Below are 20,960 nucleotides of genomic sequence, written 5' to 3'. Positions count from 1 at the left end.
CTGTTGCAAACATGTATGAAATCATAGCACCTGACAATTTAGATGAGAGTCAGAAGCCAGCAACTTCAAGGAGAATTTGGATCTATATCCACATACAATTTCTTTGGATATGCCACGATTAACAATCATATTAGACTTGAATGGCCTGTTATTAAGTCGCTGCCTATTCAAGTCTCCAAAACATCCGTCTATTATGCATGGCAAAAATAGTTATATGGTTGTTCGTCCTGGGTGCATAGAATTTCTTAAAATCTTGCTACAAAGATTTAATGTAGGTATCTAGTCAACTGCGATGGAGCATAACGTACTTGATATGGTAGGAAAGCTGCAAAATTATGCAAATGAGAGCCTCCCTTTCTTTGTTATATGGTCTCAGCAAGGATGCTACACTTACAGTAAGATGAGGATAAATAGGCCTGACAAGGTTGGTGTTGAGGCAATGTTCAAACCCTTAGCAAAAATCTCAAAGGCATTTGGATGTGATCCTAGAAGGACAATCCTTGTTGATGACTCCCCATACAAGGCTTGCATTAGCCCTCCATCAAATTGCATATTTCCTTCAACGTTTGATGTACAAGACAAGGATGATAATATTCTACTGAGAGAGTTGATGCTGTACTTACTACAACTCGATGAGACTAAAGATGTGCGCAGCATGATTGAGACAAATCGGTATGGACAATTGTGATGGAGGGGCATAAGGATTTCGACCTTGTCCAAAAAGTAATTGATGAATGGAGGGAGGAAAATCATGCATGGTCAAGAATGGAATATAAAACAAGAAATCTTCCTCTTGCAGATCAACTAAGAGAGAGGGATATAGGTGGTAGGGCAACCCATGGTGGTGATGGCCAGGTGCCTAAACTCAATGCATCCCAAAAGAGACTTTTAAGGAATGCTCCGCAACTCTCTAGCATGAATGCGATGCAGGTTTCTCAATTGGCTATAGACCTAGGGTACAAAGGTCACTATATCAAGAAATACATTGCTAAGGGCTACATAAACTGACTACAGAATGCGTATTTTTCATGAAGGTACATATGTTAAAGTGTTTTTTGATTTTATCTCAATATATGTAACTGTTGTAGTAGCTAATTGAATTTGTCTTTTGTGATGTAGATTGATATACGTTCAAATTAAGCTTGAGTAGGTACATGCCAGAACGAGATCCATTTGGACCACCAAAGTTACCTGTTCCTATCAACGAAGTGTTTTGGATAAAAAATGTGGCTTTCGAGGTGCATGAGTCAACCATTACAGGTGTTGGCTTGGGCTTGTTTGTGCATGGCTCCATCAAGAGAGGGACTACTATTCTCCATTATGGAGGTGACAAGTACTCCTACAGAGACTGGAAGGAATTATGTAGAGTTCATCCAAGGCTAAAGAAGTACTCTATCCAAGAGGACCCTACTGTCCCTATGAAGGATATGGTGCATATTGTTGGTGATGTTCAATATGGCAATGTGGCAGGATTTATTAACAGCAATAGAAATACCAATGTAAAACCAATTGTTTGTTATGTATTTTCCCCTGATGTTCCACCTTGGTATGACCCCATGATGAACATAGATATTGCAGAATATGGTCACATTTGTATTGAATCCATAGATGATATACATGCAGGAGAGGAGCTATTTGCAGACTATGAGTTTTGAATAACAACATTGTATTTCTTTATACAATCATTACTTATGGGAATTACTACTTTCTTGCCAACTATGTAAATTGGTGCGTAATTGTTGTGTGTGAATAATATGCAAACATGTTCATAATTACATTCATAATGTATTTAGAAGGAGTGTCTCTCATGCCATTCTTTCCGTGCCATTCTCTTTGGGGCTAGAAATTGAGAGTTTCTTTGGAATCATGATTTATTTCAGGGATTTCAATGGTGTATCAACAAGTTGTTATGTTTTCATCCTAAAGTGTACTTTTTTACTTTGCAATGAGCAATCAACATGACATGTAAAGTTATCATTTTACAGTAATGCTAGTCAGTCCAAACTTGAAAGTGCACAATAAATTATTGTCATTGCCACCTAAATTACATCAAATGCTTGTCATTGCCCATTGATTTTCCATCAACTACATATCTTGCATTCATTCTCCTCAACTACATATCTTGATTTTCCATCAACTACATATCTTACTAAGTTAAAGAGCCTGTGCATTTTCATTGCAATACTCATGGTACACTCTACATTTTTTAAATGGTGTTTTGGAGATTTTCAAATGAGAATGCTCACAACAAAAGCGAGTCTCAATATCAATGGAAATTCCAGAGACTCGCTATTATGAAGGTGTTTTTGAACATCACTATGGCTCACAAGATGAATCTAACTCAAATGGGTTTCAAAGTTTATTATTTTTTTGATGATAATGTAGTTTAGACACTGATATTCTATTTATTATTTGAGAATGTAGTTGATATTTCACGCTTCATGAATGGCTATATAGTCTATTTTCACATATTTCTCCTGTTTTTTCATTGAGGGGAGCTACAATTTCTTCCAAAACTGCCATTCTGGGAATTGGGTTTTTCTCGAATTGGGAATTGGAAATGGCATTGAGAAGCCTAGACTCACATGCTCATTCTTCTATGTAGTGATCACTGTCTCCACTGTGTAGAGATCATATGGAATTGTGTCAATCTCTGTGGAGAATGCCACCAGTGGAGAATGGTAGTGGTGCCAATCTCATAACATGACCTGCAGACATGCACAAGGAATCTTAAACTCACATGTGCATTCTTCTATGTAGAGATCACTGTCTCCGCTATGTAGAGATCATATGGAATTGTGTCAATCTCTGAGTTCATCAAACTCACATGTGGATTGGAATCGGATACCACTCTCCTATGATCATTGGAATACCCCTCCTAGAATAGTAGGGTGAGCATTTGTACAAGTGGAGAATGGCAGTGGTGCCAATCTCTTATTAGGCCCTAAGAAATGGCATTGAGAAGCCTAAACTCACATGCTCATTCTTCTATGTAGTGATCACTGTCTCCGCTGTGTAGAGATCATATGGAATTGTGTCAATCTCTTATTAGGCCTTGGAATGTCAATCTATAGGTTTAGTTTGTCTAGACAACCACTAGTGGAGAATGGCAGTGATGCCAAACTCATGGTGGCACCTACATAATGATACTGAGATCATCAGACTCACATGTGGATTGGAATCGGACATTGGAATCGGACACCACTCTACTATGATCATTGGAATACCCCTCCTAGAATAATAGGGTAAACATTTGTACAAGAGAATGGTAGTGGTGCCAATCTCTTATTAGGCCCTAAGAAATGGCATAGAGAAGCCTAAACTCACATGTGCATTCTTCTATGTAGTGGTCACTGTCTCCGCTGTGTAGAGATCATATGGAATTGTGTTAATCTCTGTGGAGAATGCCAACAGTGGAGAATGGTAGTGGTGCCAATCTCATACCATGACCTGAAAACATGCACAAGGAATCATAAACTCACATGTGGATTGGCAGTTTTGCCATTATAGAATGCCACCAGTGGAGAATGGCAGTGGTGCACAAGGAATCCTAAACTCACATGTGCATTCTTTTATGTAGTGATCACTGTCTCCGCTGTATAGAGATCATATGGAATTGTCTCAATCTCTGAGATCATCAAACTCACATGTGGACTAGAATCGGACACCACTCTCCTATGATCACTGGAATACCCCTCCTAGAATAGTAGGGTAAACATTTGTACAAGTGAAGAATGGCAGTGGTGCCAATCTCTTATTAGGCCCTAAGAAATGTCATTGAGAAGTTTAAACTCACATGTGCAGAGATCATATGGAATTGTGCCAATCTCTGTGGAGAATGCCACCAGTGGAGAATGGCAGTGGTGCCAATCTCATACCATGACCTGAAAACATGCACAAGGAATCCTAAACTCACATGTGCATTGGCACTTTTGCCATTATCCTACTGCCATTCTCCACTAGTGGTTGAGAATTTCTTTGGAATCATGATTTATTTCAGGGATTTCAATGGTGTATCAACAAGTTGTTGTGTTTTCATCCTAAAGTGTACTTTTTTACTTTGCAATGAGTAATCAACATGACATGTAAAGTTATCGTTTTACAGTAATGCTAATCAGTCCAAACATTGAAAGTGCACAATAAATTATTGTCATTGCCACCTAAATTACATCAAATGCTTGTCATTGCCCATTGATTTTCCATCAACTACATATCTTGCATTCATTCTCCTCAACTACATATCTTGATTTTCCATCAACTACATATCTTACTAAGTTAAAGAGCCTGTGCATTTTCATTGCAATATTCATGGTTATTAATTACACTCTACATTTTTTAAATGGTGTTTTGGAGATTTTCAAATGAGAATGCTCACAACAAAAGCGAGTCTCAATATCAATGGAAATTCCAGAGACTCGCTATTATGAAGGTGTTTTTGAACATCACTATGGCTCACGAGATGAATCTAACTCAAATGGGTTTCAAAGTTTATTATTTTTTGATGATAACGTAGTTTAGACACTGATATTCTATTTATTATTTGAGAATGTAGTTGATATTTCACACTTCATGAATGGCTATCTAGTCTATTTTCACATATTTCTCCTGTTTTTTCATTGAGGGGAGCTACAATTTCTTCCAAAACTGCCATTCTGGGAATTGGGTTTTTCCCGAATTATCTAATACGATCTTGTAGAGTCTTCCAGATTCAAGGAGAGCATGATGTGCCTAACTCTCCTCTTATTTGTTCAATGGAATTGGAACGACTACTACACCAAGAAGAATGTGAGGTATATCTTTGTGAACTTACTTTTATTGTGGTGATTTTATGTCTTCTACATCGGAAAGAAGTAATGTTGTTTTTGATAATGTTAAAAAGTATAAATCTTCTTTTAATGATTTAATGTTTGACTATAAAGATGTTTTTCCATCTGATTTACCTGATGGTTTACCTCTTGAGAGAGAAGTAGATCATAAAATAGATTTAATTCTTGGATCTACCCCTATTTGTAAACCCCCATATAGGCTTAGTCTAAAAGAGGAACGTGAGGTCGAAAGACAGTTAACGGAATATCTTAGGAAGGGCCAAATCCAAACAAGTAGCTCACCTTGGTCTGCACCAATTTTACTGGGGTAAAGAAAAAGGATGGTAGTATGCGTTTATGCATAGATTATCGAGCACTAAATAAAATCACCATAAAAAATAAGTATCCTATGCCTCGCATTGATGAACTCTTTGATCAATTGCAAGGGGCAAAATACTTTACTAAAATTGATTTAAGAACAGGATATCACCAAGTACGAATTAGATAAGAAGATGTCCCTAAGACATCATTTCATACTAGGTATGAGGGCTGAGTTAATGCAAGAGTTTGATATACAATTGACATATAGGAAAGGGAAGTTCAATGTGGTAGCAGACTCTCTTAGACGAATGCCAACTCTTAATGAATTGAGTTTTACTCAATTTTAGAATGATAGAGTCCTTAAAGGGGAAATGTGAGTTTGATCCTCACTTCTTTGAAATATGGAAAGGAATTAAAAATAGGGATCCAACTAATCGAGAGGCTTTCACTGAGGACACACCACAGGTTGGTGATAAAGGACTCAAGTATACTATTGAAGATGGCTACCTGCTCTACAAGGGTAGAGTATGTGTCCCGGATGATAATGACATTAGGCACTAAATCCATTTTGAATGTCATGATAGTTGAACACCCGAGAATTCAGAAGACATATGTGCTTCTGAAAAGACAATTCTTTTGGCCTGGAATAGGTAAGGACATCCAAGATTATGTATTGAAGTGCCAAAAATTCCAAGTCAATAAGGCTGAACGCCTTAAGGTAGGAGGTCTCCTACCATTGGAGATTCCATTTGGCAAATGGGAAAGCATCTCCATGGACTTCATTGTGGGGTTACCTAGGACACAGAGGGGGCACAACTCTGTGTGGGTAATTGTGGATTTGTTGACCAAGATGGCTCATTTTATTCCTGTTAGTGAAGATATTAAAACTCCAGAGTTAGCCAGGCTATTTGTGGAGCATATCTATCTAGACTGTATGGGCTACCAGCTAGTATTGTTAGTGATCGAGATAGCAAATTTAACATCCATTTTTGGAGGGCTATGTTCAAGAGGTTAGAAACTTCATTGAATATGAGCACCGCGGATCCACAGCGGATCCACAGAGTGATGGCCAAATTAAAAGGGTCAATCAGATTATTGAGGATATGCTTCAAGCATATGTAAGTAAACGGCAAACTAATTGGGAACATTATTTTTCCATATTAGAATTTGCATATAACAATGCCAAACATTCAGCTACAGGTTTTAGTTCATTCATGATGATGTATGGATTTCAACCAAGAGCCCCAATGACAGTGGGACTCGAATAAGAGAAGGTTCAAGCGGCCAAAGACTTTCTTGAGGATATGAATCAAATGCTTAAGTTAGCTAAAGATAGCATAAGAAGAGCTCAAGATAGAGCACGAAGTTATGCAAAACCCCACGGTAGAAAGTTGGAGTTTTAAGTAAATGAGAAAGTCTACCTTAAGGTACCTAAATCTTCAGAATCTCTAAAGGCAGGTAAATTTCTGAAGTTGTCCCCTAGGTATTGTGGACCATTCAATACTTAAGAGGATTGGAGAACTTGCTTACAAATTAGCCTTACCTGAGGGATGTAGAGTACATCCAGTTTTTCATGTTAGTAAGCTAAAAATAAAATTAGGGGATGATGATAATCTCATTGGAAATGAAGTCCTAGTTGAACTCATTGAACCCGCATCTTTACCACATGAACTAGAAAGAACTTTAAATAGACAAGATAAAAGAACGCGACATATTATATGGCAAGAATGTCTGGTTAAGTGAAAAGATAGATCTGAAGAGAGTTCAACTTGGGAAAGGGTAATCAATCTCTAGAGGAGGTTTCCCAATTTTGTTTTTGAGGACGTAAACCATTCTTAAGGGGAAGGGAATGTTACGTCAGCCATAATCCCAGAACCATGTATTGTGATTATGGTTAGGCAAGAAACCAGAGGGCTTGACGATGCTTGCATACTATGAGGCCTAGAGGGTTTTGGTCTAGGGTCATGCTTAGGCCTAGACATTAATTAAGAGGTGCAAAGGAGAGCCCATGAGGGGGCTAGAAGGGTAAGGTCCCTTGTGGGACACATGGCACCAAAATAGGAGGCCACTTTGCAAGCATTGGGTTTGGGGGAGGTCTCTAGAGAGTGATCTTCAACATGATGAAAAAGGAAAGGGTACTTATGAAAGGGGCATCACTATGAATATGTGGCTCGGAGGAAATGAGCATAAGCCCTTAGAATCAGGGGATGGTACACAAATGGTGTATCTATACACCACCTTTCAAACCATATTTGTCTGGAGGTGACCATTTTGTTGCATTTACCTTTTAGGCCAGATTTGTGTGGAGGTGACCATTTTGTTGCAAATTTACCCTTCATGATGTATTGAGTGGAGGTCACCACTTACAACTTTGGGGAATTTTGAGCTTTATTAGCCCATATTTGTGTAGAAGTGACCCTTTTAATGCTCCAAAAAACCCCATTTTGGACTTTGATCACCAAGTGATATTGAGTGGAGGTGACCAGTTCCCAAAAAAATTCCAAATGAAGTGAGAAAGTCCAAATTTTTTGAATATTGTGTTAATATTGGATATAGTCCATGCTACTTGCCATATTTTATATGTATATTGGATGATGTGGGAGGAAACCCCCATGTGCCATGCCTCCACCTAGGAAATATTAAATGAGGTGTGGGCAAGATCAATGGTAGCTAGAATATAAAATGTGTGAGAAAGGGTAGAGGTGGCAAGCATCTTTTGTACCAACCCTACCATAGTGAATATATAAAAAGAGTGGAGTGGACGTGGCAAGCATCTTTTGTGCCAGTCCACCCATGTGAATATAAAATAGAGGGAAAATAAAAGTGCATCTTGCACTAGGGATATGGGTTTGGAGTATATGAAAAATGCAACCCTCAAATTGTCGATTGCAATTGAGGGTGCGCATCGCCATGCACTTACATGGAAGATGCCCCTTCTACACCATGCATGTGGGAGAGGGATAATTAATGTGAAGCCCCCTTTCCTTTGATTATAAAGGGGGGGGGATCTCTTTGATGCTACACCTCCTTGCTTGTATAGCCACCATGTCGAAAGACATCCATTTGCCATATCTTTTGAAAAGGGAAAATACTCAATTTTCTACGATCTTTAATTATGATTAGTCAGAATCTAAAAATGGTTGGGTCTCGGAGGCAGTCTAGTTCAAATCTTTGTCAGGTACCAATTGGCCCAAACTTATGCTCCTAGTTCCTGTTTAAGGTGCTTCAAAGACAAAAAGTACTTGATTTTCTCAAGCTGACAATTTCAGCCACTCAGACTCGGCCCAAGGTAAATCTGTTTTCTAGATTAGCTTGTATGATCAAGTTTGTCAATTAAGAGAACTTCCTGCGAAGCCTAAGGCTAGAAATTGTGAGCACCTGGTGGGATGTGTTCCTAGAGCTTCCAATTGACTTGCAATGTCATGTAATCCACTAGCTCACTAATTCCAATGATGGGTGGGAGATCCTTTCATGGGATATAAGGGAAATTAAAGTCCTACACATTCATTGGTTGAACATCGAGACTTTAGCTTGCCAGGCTGCACGACCATTGAAGTCTTAGCATCTTTCGAGGTGGTGTGTGAAGTGAGGCTTATCGAAGGGTGGGAGCTGCTTGAGGATTGGGGATTCATCCTAAGGATTTGTTGCTTAATCCATGTTCACAAACTAGTACTGTCTGATTATTATTTGGTGTATTTGGGTCGCTTTCTCCTAGGTGATAAAGACAAATGGGGAGTACAGGTCCTCTAATTGATTTTTACAAGGCTAGTGGACAAAGATGCTAGAATCTAGTTGTTCTTCTAGTGTTGCATCATTGAAAGTAAGGAAGAGGAAAATCCTTAAGAAAAAGGTTAAGGTATTTGGGCCACCAAAAGGCTATTATTATGCTCATGCTAAAAATCTAGGGTTTTCTAAGTTTCTATGTAATAATATGCCCCTATACGAGTAAAGTATTTTGGCCCTGGAACCCTTTTATACCGAATCAACCCTTTGCACTGCATGCTGAGCTTCATGTTGTAATCCTAATTGGGCATAAAATAAATTATCAACAAAAGATAGTAAGTTTGTTTGGTCCTGCACACCTCACTGAAGTATTGGCTTCTCCCCATCCACTCATACTTCCTATTCTTGACTATCGAGAGTCATGGGATGTTCACATTTTGGCCCTTGTATGATGTCAGGATGGGTGATGTACTTTAACAGTGCCTACAAGCCCTCGACTAAAGCTACCAGAGCTAGAGTATCTTTAGTTTCCACGAATAGGGTAGAGTTTCGATATAGTATCCTGATGGCCACCGACACATGCAATCAAGCCGATTATTCAGCTCTCATCTTTGGTTTGTGTAAGGCAAAGGAAAATCAAATCACCCAGCTTGAAGTGTGGGGGGATTCTCAACTAGTGTGCCAACAAGTTAGCGGTGGTGGTTGGAAGGTGCAAAGCGAGTCCTTGGTCCCACATCATCAGCACACCACACAATGGATTCCAAGAGATCCAATTATGCCACATCCCTAATAGTGTAGCCGATACACTTGCTTGAGCCGTTTATGAGTTCCAAGGTGATTCCATTTCCCAAAAGAGTTTCTAGCCCACACAATTCAAGGTAATCTATGAAGCCAAAACCTGGACCTGCCCGATGGAGGTGAACCGCCCACATGGGTGTCATAATTTGTAATTATTGTGGGGCATGTGGCCACTGTGAAACCAGATGTACCAATTAACTCATTTGGGCTCTTCAACTTAAGGCTATCATTCAAAAAGTGCTCCGTCATCTTGCCTAGAAGAAAATGCTACAATCATTAGGAAAAAAGGGAGCTCATTTGAGGGCCCTGAGAGAAATTCATGATTTCTTCATTTTTATTTTTTCTAAAATACTAAAATACGACATAACTCCACTGATGCACGCTGCAAAATTTGGTACTTCTGACATCATTGGCACATCTAGAGCGACAACAAGCCAAAACCCTGGGAATGACATTTGAAAAAGTAAAAATGTCACCTTGAGGCCCGAAAAAGGACAAAAAGACCCTGCAAAAAAAGTGTACTAAAGAAGGTGATTTGACATATCGATGCACTGACTTGCCTTCCACAACTGCTTCAAACTTGCCACATGCAAGTGCACATTCTTCTACTCTTCTTCCTTGCCAAAGTACCTTGCCAAAAAAAGTGGACTAAAGAAGGCAATTTGACAGGTTGGCCAGGGGCCAACCTGTCAAATCGCCTTCTTTAGTACACTTTTTTTGCAAGGTCTTTTTGGCCTTTTTGAGCCTTGGGGTGACGTTTTAAGTTTTTCAAATGTCGTTCCTAGGGTTTTGGCCCAGGCCAACCTGTGAAATCGGCTTCTTTAGTACACTTTTTTTGGCAAGGTACTTTGGCAAGGAAGAAGAGTAGGAGAATGTACACTTGCACGTGGCAGGTTTGAAGCAGTTGGAAGGCAAGTCAGTGCATCAATATGTGGATCAAGCAACCATTCTTCTAGATTGCTTGATTGCCATGCAGCAAGCCAATGCCAGATTCCAAGCTAGAATGACTCAAGATGTGCTGAGCTGCCTCATTGCTAGCGCCGAAGATGATTGATGAAGGGGGAAGGGAGGGGAGGAAGGTTAGGGAAGGGGAAGGTGAGGAAGAGCAAAGGGGAGGGGAAGGTAAGGGGAGGAAGGGGGAAGGGAAGGAGAGGGGAGGGCTCACAAGGAAGGGGGAAGGGGAGGGAAGGGGAGGAAGGGGGGAGGGGGAGGGGAAGGGTAAAAAAACACACATAGGGGTGACCCATTCAAATGTGCGAGTCTTGAATGGGCACAATACTTTGCACAGGCCTCAATATTATGAACTTCAAGGCATGTGCAAAGTATGCTACCCATCGAATATCATTTGCATGGTCAGGACACATTTTTTCTTTTTTGAAAACCAGTCGTCATGCACAATGGGTCAAAAAATTTACATTGGAAAGTCTCATTCTCTTATGTGAGCCTTTGATGGGCATGATACTTAGCACAAGACTCAATATCATCCACTTTAAGGCTTGTACAAAGTATTGTGTCAATTAGATATCATTTCCATTTTTGGGTGTCCACATTTTCTTGTTTTTCACCACTCGTCATGTAGGAGGGGTCAAAAAGGTTACATTAGGGTGTCTCATTCAAACCTGTGAGTCTCTAAAAGACATGATACTTTGCACGAGCCTCAATCTCACCCATTTAAGGCCTGTGCAAGGTATCATGTCCATCGAATATCATTTGCATGGCTGGGGACACACTTTTCCTTATTCACTACTCGACATGCACAAGGGTTAAAAATCACATATCACGGTGTCTTATTCTAACATGCAAGTATTATATGGGCACAAATACTTTGCACAGGACTTAATCTCGATAACTTTAAGGCCCATGCAAAGTATCGTGCCCATCGAATATCATTTGTATGGTCGGCAACACATTCAAGTGTTATGACTTAATGTACAAGGATTAGAGTTTAGGCTATAGAGGATAGGGTTTAGGATATAGAGTTTGCGGTCTAGGGTAAGCATGGTAAAGGGGCATTGGCAAAATTTCATGAGCATGCATTATTTATAATCGGCAAAAGGGGTTGGAAAGAAAGAGTGACTCCAAGGATTTATTCATATCTTTGTTTGAAAAAAATAAAGTTTTAAAGATGGCCACGGTTGTGAGATGGTAGGGGAAAATGGGAATGGATTGAATGGAGGAAAGGGCAATGGAAGGGGAGGGGGAGGAGAGGGGAGGAAGAGAAGGAAGGAAAGATAGGGGAGGGGATGGGGGGAAGGGAGGGAAGGGGAAAGGGAAGGGAGGGGAGAGAGGGGAGGGAGGGCGAGAGAGAGAGAGGGTAAGGGGGCTGGAAGTTTGAATTCTAGGGAAGGGAAGGGAGAGGAGGGGGAAAGGGAGAGTGGGAAGTTTGAATTCTAGGGAGGGAGAGGGAGAGAAAAAAGAGAGGAAATTTTTATTTTTTAAGGGTATACTGGCTTATATATTGACTCTCACTGCTCCTATAACCCAAAGGAGTCTCTCTCCTCCCATATCCCTCCCTTCATTTCCCCTTTCTCTCCATCCTCCCCTCCCCTCTCACTCTCTCTTCTCTTTCTCTTCCCTTTCTCTTCCCTTCCCCTCTCCTCTCCCTCTCTCTTCTTCCTCCCCTCTCCTTGTTCTTCTCCTTCCCTTAGTTGCGGCCTCACGAGAGGGGAGGGGAGGGGGAGGGAAGGGAAGAGGGGTAGTCTACACCCCCCGCCCCTCCTTTGCCCTTCCTCCCTAGGCTTCCTCTCCCTTCCCCCTTCCTCACCCTCCCCTACTTTCCTCACCCATCCCCTCCCCCCCCCTTCCCCCTTCCTCCCCTTCCCCTCCCCTCCCCTCCCCTTCCCCCTTCCTCACCCTCCCCTTCCCTTCCCTTCCCCTTTCCTTCTTTTCCCCTTCCCTTCCGTACCCTTCCTCCTACCCTCCCCTTCCCCATTCCTTCCCCTCTTTCTCTCTCCGTACCCCCTCCCTTTCCCTCTCTTTCCCCTCCCTCCCCTCTGTCAACAGCCCCACAGCAGTGTGAATCCCACACCAACACGTGCGCAAGTGCAACACACATGTGTCACCATATGTACCAATGGCCTTCCCTGGAAGGGCATGCTCGTGCCATGCGTGCATGTGCAACGTCTTGTGATGCCATATCTACCAAATTTTAGAGTTCTAAAACTCTCAAAAGGTGTTTATTAATATCATTATGATACCTTGGAGATTTTGGAGGACTCTTATGGTAAATTAATGCCATGCATGTGCCTTAACAACACACACACACACACGTGCGTGCACGTGCGCACACACACCCCCACACCCCCCCCCACACACACACACAGAAATTATTTTTATTAATGTAAATTGTTAATAAGTTAAGAAAAGGTTAAGTCTTAGACTCTAAAAGATGTTACATTAAATTTTATAATTTTCATTTATTGCACTTCTTAAAACTTACAAAATTATCTTACTTTGTTGTTTTAATTTGTTTTTTTTAAGATTGAATTCTTAAAAAAAATTACAATACTCCAAAATATGTATAAAAATGATTTTGGAGAGTGTACCAGTCCAAAATTAATGAAACCCATGTTTTAAGTGCATTGTAAGAGATTATAATTATTTTTGAAGTGTATTAGTGCTTTCTTGATCTTAAAAAGGTCTTCATGTGAGAGGCAACACTACAACAAGGCCTTAAAAGATTATTAAATGTTTTTAAAGTGTGTTAGTGCTTTATTAATCTTTAAAAGGTCTTCAAGTGAGAAGCAACACTAGAAAAAACGAGCACTCACATGTTACATGTAACCCTAGGATATGGGTATAAGAAGGACACCTTAATTAAGAATGTTCACAAAAATCTACATACATGAGGGTTTTTCAACTCACTCAACAAGAAAATATACACTTTTTGAGATGAAAGGAAGCTAATACCTATAGGGAAATTTGGTTTTTATATGCTTACTCTTCAGTGCTTGTTTTATGGATGGTTTTTTAGTAGTGGACCTTGGGTGGCGTTATTAAGTACTAAAGCACACTCGAGATTACCATAGCTTCATCGGAAGAAGGGGATAACTTGCATAAAAAACCAGAAGATCATGTGTATGCAAGGGATATTGAGAAGCCCCCAAGATACACATGGTGGTTGAAATATGTTGAATTTACATGGGAGATTAATATAATTTCCAAAAAGCCATGAAATGGAGAAGAGATCACATGGGGATGCATATAGCTTCTTGAGGTGAGTGACAGGACATGATGTGCATCCAAGTAAGGACACAGGGGACACAAGCGCTTAAAAAATGCGTGAGCTTGATAAAAATATGGTGTAAGTGAGAAGTGGTAAGTGTAGAAGCCCATGTTCTATTTTTCTGAGGTTAGAGGCACATGAAAGCATGTTGTCCCAAGGAGCTTACTTTGACAACGAAGTTGTGCTGGCTATTGCACTAGGCCCATATTGTGGAGGTCTCAGGTACTCTAGTAGCTCCAGCTTCCATCATCGCCTCTTGGTTTGTGGATCGCTCCTAGGCATCGCTTTGCCCATTTGGTTCGTATTTCGTAACCCTCAAAATGGTGATTGGTTTGCTTCTTTGCTTCCCAGATGACATAGTCTCGTTGCTATTATCAGTAGAAGAAGAAGTAGATGTATGGCTGCAGTCCGAATGAACACTGATCTGTTTCAAGGAATCGGTTTTCATGTAAAGTAGGACTGTGCTTCGTCTGTCAAGAATGTATCGGATTGGCTGATTTTCTGGGTTCGATAAGAACTGGATCTGCTGCTCACAGATAATTGATTTGTTCTTGTTCTTCATGAATCGACAGAATGTACTTTATGGCCTTATTTTCAGCGTTCTGAAAGAATTCTTAGCTACTCTGAGGATCATTGCCTCTTTTGTTCTTGAAGAACTTATCAAACATTGTTTTTCTTGCGGTGGCAGAATTTCAGCAAGCTATACACCTCTTTACAGCACTCATAGAGCCAGCAGGCAATCGCCTTGTCGTGGAGCACCACACCATCTTGCCCCAGTTTTCGCAAAGTTGTCTCGGCATGGGTCTGCTAAGATCCTTGTTGATGCCTGTACTGTTGGCGCTTACCTGCGCTTTCCTTTTCCCTTCTACAATATTGTCACAGAGTGGCTCGTGCCCTCAATCGTCTCTTGCACAGTTGAGTCCCTGCCTCCCCTACGTGCAGCCCGGCAACGACACAACTCCCGGATCTGATTGTTGCGGACCCCTGGGCTCGCTCCTCTCAAGCCAGCCCACCTGTCTTTGCCAAATTCCAAGCACCGTCTCCTTCAACAAAACCCGTGCCATAGAGATTACAGGGATCTGCAAACTCACACTGCCTAGCAGCGTGGCTACCTGCCTAGCAAGTATGGAGACCTCGTCTTATTTTGCATCCACTTTAGATTGCTTAATATGTGAATACAGAAGATCTGTTGTTGCGTAGACTGAACAAATTACCTATTCGCCGATGCGTAGGCGTTTTCGCGAATTAGTGGGTTTCATTCCTCACTGCCGTTAAAATCAGAAAAAGCTAAATGAGGGTAGATCGTAGATCCAATGGATTGATGGTCCATACTCAGGGGTTTAACGAATGGCCATGCTATTCTTTTCTGCGCAGGCGTTATCGGTGCTCCCGTACCGGCTCCTGTCACGGCTCCTCAGACCCCAGGTGCAGCCCCAGCTGCATCGACACCATCTTCAGCTCGAACATCTCCATCGTCTACCCCCGGCAATAGTCAAGGAAGTTATGGGAGTGCCTTATCGCCGGCAACGGCATTCGTTGCCGGAATCTTTGTAGCATGGATGTGTGCTTTGCATTCGGTTTAGAACAAGGTTCATATGCTTGTATCTGACCGAATGGCGTCGAAAACGCAACCAATTTGGGCAGGTGGAGAGTTTTCTTAGATTCAGCTTGCTCCATTCAAATCCAGAGGTGCTAGAGTCTATTGATTGTCGATTTTAAAGCATTTTTTTCATAAACCATGCTCATCCTTCATGCATGTATGATTTCTAGTTCTTAATTTTGTACAAAAGGGAGAAAGTACTTTTCCTCAGCAATAATACGATCTAAGAGATGGTAAAAATGCAACCCATTTTGGCAAGCATAGCCACTTTTTAAACGAAAGTGATGGAAGCATTCTCCTCACAAACGTATTGATTGTTTTTAAATATATTTTTTGTTAGTCTCTTTAGATATTAAAGCTCTAATAGCCTCTTCGGTTCATAATGTTGTTTGTGGGTGCTATGGCCTCCATTTTTAGCATTTTTTGTGGTAATGTCACCCATTAATAAAGTTTGGAAACCACCATCTCTCTTTCCCTCCAAAGAAAGAGTTATTCTTTCAAATTTAGCCTTTTCTATGGTAATCTCATCCATTTTTCAGCCTTTTTGTGGTATTCCTACCCATTAATAAAGTTTGAAAAGCAACATCTCTCTTTCCCTGCAAAAAAAAGGTTAACCTTCCAAGCATTTAGGAACTTTATTTTTGCATACCTACAACTTGTACAACCCTAAAAAAAGAAAAAGAAAAAACCTTTATTAAGATACTTTTTCTTAGTACCAGTGATGTGTGCAAAATGGGAATCTCATCCATGGTTTCACCCAAAAGGACATTATGAAATTCAACTTTAAAATTTGGATTGTGTGTCCTTACTACATTTCTTCTTTCTTTTGGCCATACTTTAGTAGCCATTTCATAAGGACAGCAAGTCCTGAGCAATACCAAGTGATTCATACTACATACTTTTGGGCAATAGGCTTGTTTCAAGCTTATTAAATGAACAATGCACATCTCTGAATCACAAAAACTATGGAGGCAACAATACATGTATCAATATCGTAGAAGGTATGGGTCCATGATATTAGACTAACCAATCTCAATGTTTTAACCAATATCCACACACACTATAACACACAGGCCTCTTTTTGACGCTGTCTACTGATGCTTCACGAGTGCGGGCAAAAAAATCGTAGGTACGGTTGGTGGGCAGAAGAGGTGTCAATATAGACGACAAAATGTTAGTCAATATGCGCATCGGTATGCACGTCGATATATACTGACACCTATAGTGATGTGCATACCGACGACTGTCGATGCTTGCATTGACTCTAATATCATTGTCGATATCGACTCTGGGTTAAATTTTTCATACCGATGTTTTTATAGAATGTCGTTTCCAAGGGGACCTAAAATAATTTTTGACCACAAGTTTGGTCATTTGAAAGATAAAAACTATAATAGTGTACACCAAAATTGAGATCAAAACTCTCATATATTGATGGTAAACTTAATATACAAATGTATAAAATGCCACTAAAAAAATGCAAGGACCGAAGACAGGACACCTTGTGGATGTCAAAACAATCAATCAGTAGAATTTACATTGGTGGCTTTGTCTTGAGCCAAGTTTTGCATGCCAAATAAGTCTATCCTAAGTTTACATACAATTGATCACCTATATCATCATCCTCTATTGTATGTCTACCTAAGACTTGATCCTCTAGTTCACCCTCTAATGCTCCCTCTTCTTCCTCAATGTCATGATCTCCAGCTTCCTCCATTATAGTGTCATTATTGTCACCTTCTTCCAGGCCCATATCGTCATCTTCATCCTCTTCCCTAGATCCATCAGCATCATTAGTTGGATTTATTGGCTGCATCTTCGTATCGACATTCCTATGATCTTCAAAATAATGTTTGCTTCAAGGAGCAACTTGGACCACGTATCACCATCTTGGATCCAAACGATCCGGATGAAAGTTAGCCATGACTCCACAATCATAGATGACTCTCCTTGAATCGATGCATTCCACACAAAAATGCCATCCATGTGACAATAATGCACTATACTTTTGTACTACAAAGAACATGATTAATACAATGAGGATGCATTTTGTAGTGATTGTGACCATAAATACCCAAATTAAGTAGAAAGGTAAGAAACTTACATGTGGCACACATCCGACTACAAGCTCCTTCTCTCGATCGGTTATGTCCTCTCCATCATCTTCGGCTTTATGAAGAGCTTCTTATAGCCAATCATGTGACATGTGTCTGGGATAAGAGCAAGATCCGGTGGATATGGTACCCTTTTCATGTGCATGATCTCGTCCTCTCATTTATTCTTTCTGCCTTGGCCCCTTCATATATCTCCACCCATTGTTGCATCTTGAGACTATTGAGGATACAAAACTTGTTGAATTTGTCCCTTTGCTCTTCACTCATCTTTATTTCAAGCCCTTTACCTTGGGGAACCTGGGCAATGACACGATCATCGTCCTTGAAGTTCCAAGCATGTGGCATATCAGGATCCATGGATCCTAGAAACTCCGTGATGTATACTAAAGACTCTTGCACAAGTGATCCCTCTTCCATGCTTGCTTCGTGTCTAGCTCTTGCCTTACAAATCCCTTCAAACTTTTCATAAACCGTTCAGGGAAAAACATCCAATGACTATGAACGGTTCCTGCAATGGTGACCTCATCAGCTACGTGTACAAGCAAGTGCACCTAAGTCATCATAATGCTTGAGGGAAAGTGCTTCTCAAGCAAGCACACAGCTTTGATGGAGTCCACCTTAGCCCTCTCGATGCTTGATACAAAGATCTCTTTTTGTGAGATCCACCTATTCCACGTGCACACGTAAGAATCAGTATAAAATTGTATGAAATATAATGAAGGTGGATAAACTACCAAAGCAATAAAGGAGTTATAACAATGTATCACAATCATATAATCTACATGAAAGCATCAAAATCTTAGTTATACTGAGCATTCAAGCTAACATGTAGAATACCTATCAGAACTTGTGCCAATCATGGGACTTGAGGTTACTAAGCTTATTTTCCTTTGTAAACACTCCCCTCAAGCAATGCATGTATCCCATGGGTGTCTTGAAAGGTGCAATGTCTACCTTGACCCTTGCCTCCTCTTCCTTAGAAAGGATCCATGGTTCCTTCGAGAGAACAAGTCTAGGATGATGCTTTTGGGTTCCTGGACCACCCTCTTGGGTTGTAGAACCACATTCTCAGGTTCTATGTGCATGCAATTGGGACCACAAGTGAGGCATCCTACCCATCTCATGCAACTCTTCTCGCACTCCCCTTGTGTCATTGTCACCATCCAAGTGTATCCAAATAGAAGCCCCCACATTCTTGAAGATATGCATGGGATCCAAGAGATGATTGATATGTAACTCACTCCAATATGGAAGCATGTGAAAGATCGATAACTGTTCCATACCAGATTCTGAAGGAGGCTTCTCACTATTAGCTCTCCAATGTCACTTTCCTTCTGCCTGCTAGCTGGTCGTGGATCAAGTTGATGACCTTCACGTGCAGGAAGATCAAACAAAAGGTATTGAGCATGACGTTCATAAACCATCTTCCTCATATGTTTGGAGTGTCATGCATCCCCCATGCATTCAAACTAGGACCGCAAATAGGACAACCATGGTATTAAATCCTACACATATGCATGCACAAATAGGTCATTAGACATGCATGGATCACACCACAAAGCATAAAGGTATCAATAGGCATGCACAAGATGTACCCTCATACTTGCACACTCCCCATATCCTAGATAGTCATGCATGTGCCATGGTCCACATCAAAATTCCCTTGATGAAAATGTATGTGGCCCGCTTCGAAGCTCTAGAAACATCAAAGACACGTATGCCCCTTCATAGGATCTGCATCTCTTTGATCAAGGATGCCATGTACATGTCCATATTTTTATCCTTGTTATTCCCTGGCACAAGTAGGGTAAGCATGAGGTGTCCCTTCTTTATTGTTAGCCATGGAGGGATATTGTAGTTCACCAAGGATATGGGCCATGTCATCAACCAAGATGTCCAAGGTAACCCAAAAGGGTTCATGCCATCCATTGTGAGCCCAAGATGTAGATTGCATGGCTCCCTTGGAAAGTCCAACCACATGTTGTTTATGTGCTTCTAAGTGGCACAATCTATAGAGATCCTCAAAGTGTCATCGGTGGACCAGTATGTAGCATGCCACATCATCAGTTATGCAATGGACTTACATCCAAACATGTGCTATATTCTAAGGTTGATGGTAAAATGTCTCAAGAACTTCAGTGTGATCCCCTCACCTAGTAAGTCCTGTCTGTAGCGTTGTGCCCCACACTTCGGACAATTAACCAAATCTCCATACTCATGATGAAACAAAATACAATCAGTAGGGCAAGCATGGATGGTGTCATATTCCATCCCAACCATTGTCAACATCTTCTTTCTTTGTCTTTGGAATCAGGCATGGTATTTAGGGTAGGAAACATGTTCTGGAGCAACCTATTGCAATTTGCATATCCAAGAAACCTTAAGAATGAGATACTAAAAATAATTAGGAACGATATAATAAGAATGAGAAACTTTAAAACAATTAGGATCCAAACATGATTTGCACTAACCTCATCAAGATTGAGACACTTGTGTCTGACTAGCCATACTTTGCCTGCAAATTCAAGATGGAGAGGCAAGCTCATAGTTGTGTCATCCTCACACCATCATACAAGGGTGTTAATGCCAAATCTCGCATCACGGTCTCATGCTTAGACATCTCACCCCCATCTCCCACCGTGCCTCCAAAAATAGAATCCATCATGTCTACCATACCCTCGTCCTCCTCTAGAGAATCACCCTAAGGATCATCTGGCTCAAAGTCACAGTAGTGGTGCATGTGCTCCCTCACTGCTCTCCTCATCTTGCATAATGATGCAAGGTTAGTGTGTGCCATATGCACAAAATATAAATATTCATGAATTACTCAAAATTGGTTTACTGATGATGATGCACTAGCATGATGAGACCAATATCCTCTTCTAGTGGCACATCTCCATACATCTACAAGTGGCGCATGACAATATGGTGCTGATGATGAACCTCTCGTCTCCAATGCATGCAAGGAAAAAGCAATCTCTCATGAAGCCACTCCACACTCCCAGGAGGTGCCTCCCCATCCGATGAGCTATCACTACTCGTCCTTTCCACCTGAACACATCCAAAACTATCCCCCCCAGTCAAGTCAAACACCCAAATTCCCCAAAAACCCCCAAACCTCCTCCAAAACCCTAAACCCTAGACCCCCTTTATTCTCTTAAATACCCAACACCCCCTTAAACCCCCCCTAAATCCTCTCAAACCCCCTTAAAGATTCCAAAACCCCTTAAACCCATCCAAATCCCCTAAACCCTCTAGATCCCCTTAACCCTAACCTTGAACCCCCTTAATCCCCTTAAATCTTGAACATCCCCTAAACCCCCTTAAACCCCCCCTAAATCCCCTCAAATCCCTTTAAACCCCCCCAAACCCTA

General features: G+C 40.9%; 1 protein-coding gene and 1 pseudogene across 3 annotated transcripts; one reads left to right on the top strand and one right to left on the bottom strand.

Annotated features, from left to right (window-relative positions):
- The first annotated feature begins 14,070 nt into the window (after positions 1-14,070).
- Positions 14,071-15,691, top strand: LOC147884070 (non-specific lipid transfer protein GPI-anchored 19-like). 3 transcript variants are annotated; one of them, XM_087399051.1, is made up of 3 exons: positions 14,071-14,169; positions 14,561-14,995; positions 15,247-15,691. In XM_087399051.1, exons 2-3 carry the CDS (start codon positions 14,671-14,673, stop codon positions 15,453-15,455), a joined length of 534 nt encoding a protein of 177 aa, XP_087255177.1. In that variant the 5' UTR covers positions 14,071-14,169; positions 14,561-14,670; the 3' UTR covers positions 15,456-15,691. The 3 variants fall into 3 exon arrangements, with proteins under 3 accessions (XP_087255177.1, XP_087255180.1, XP_087255179.1); XM_087399054.1 differs by lacking the exon at positions 14,071-14,169 and adding an exon at positions 14,203-14,267; XM_087399053.1 differs by lacking the exon at positions 14,071-14,169 and having other exon boundaries at positions 14,346-14,995.
- Positions 15,692-19,157: 3,466 nt separating this feature from the next.
- On the bottom strand, positions 19,158-20,206 carry LOC147884069 (uncharacterized; annotated as a pseudogene).
- Positions 20,207-20,960: the final 754 nt, after the last annotated feature.

The sequence above is a fragment of the Dipteris shenzhenensis genome, chromosome 27 (assembly GCF_047967505.1).
Source record: "Dipteris shenzhenensis isolate YYH24624 ecotype China chromosome 27, Dip_SZ_1.0, whole genome shotgun sequence".
Taxonomy (NCBI): Eukaryota; Viridiplantae; Streptophyta; class Polypodiopsida; order Gleicheniales; family Dipteridaceae; genus Dipteris; species Dipteris shenzhenensis.
The sequence above is the reverse complement of the archived record's forward strand: the minus strand, read 5'-3'. Positions and strand labels throughout refer to the sequence as shown.

What these genes read in the sequence shown, in the direction of transcription:
- LOC147884070 (XM_087399051.1), top strand. Translation starts at nt 14,671, where the DNA reads ATGGGTCTGCTAAGATCCTTGTTGATGCCTGTACTGTTGGCGCTTACC. An exon ending in CGTGGCTACCTGCCTAGCAA is followed by an intron (nt 14,996 to 15,246) that starts GTATGGAGACCT and finishes TTTTCTGCGCAG; the next exon opens with GCGTTATCGGTGCTCCCGTA.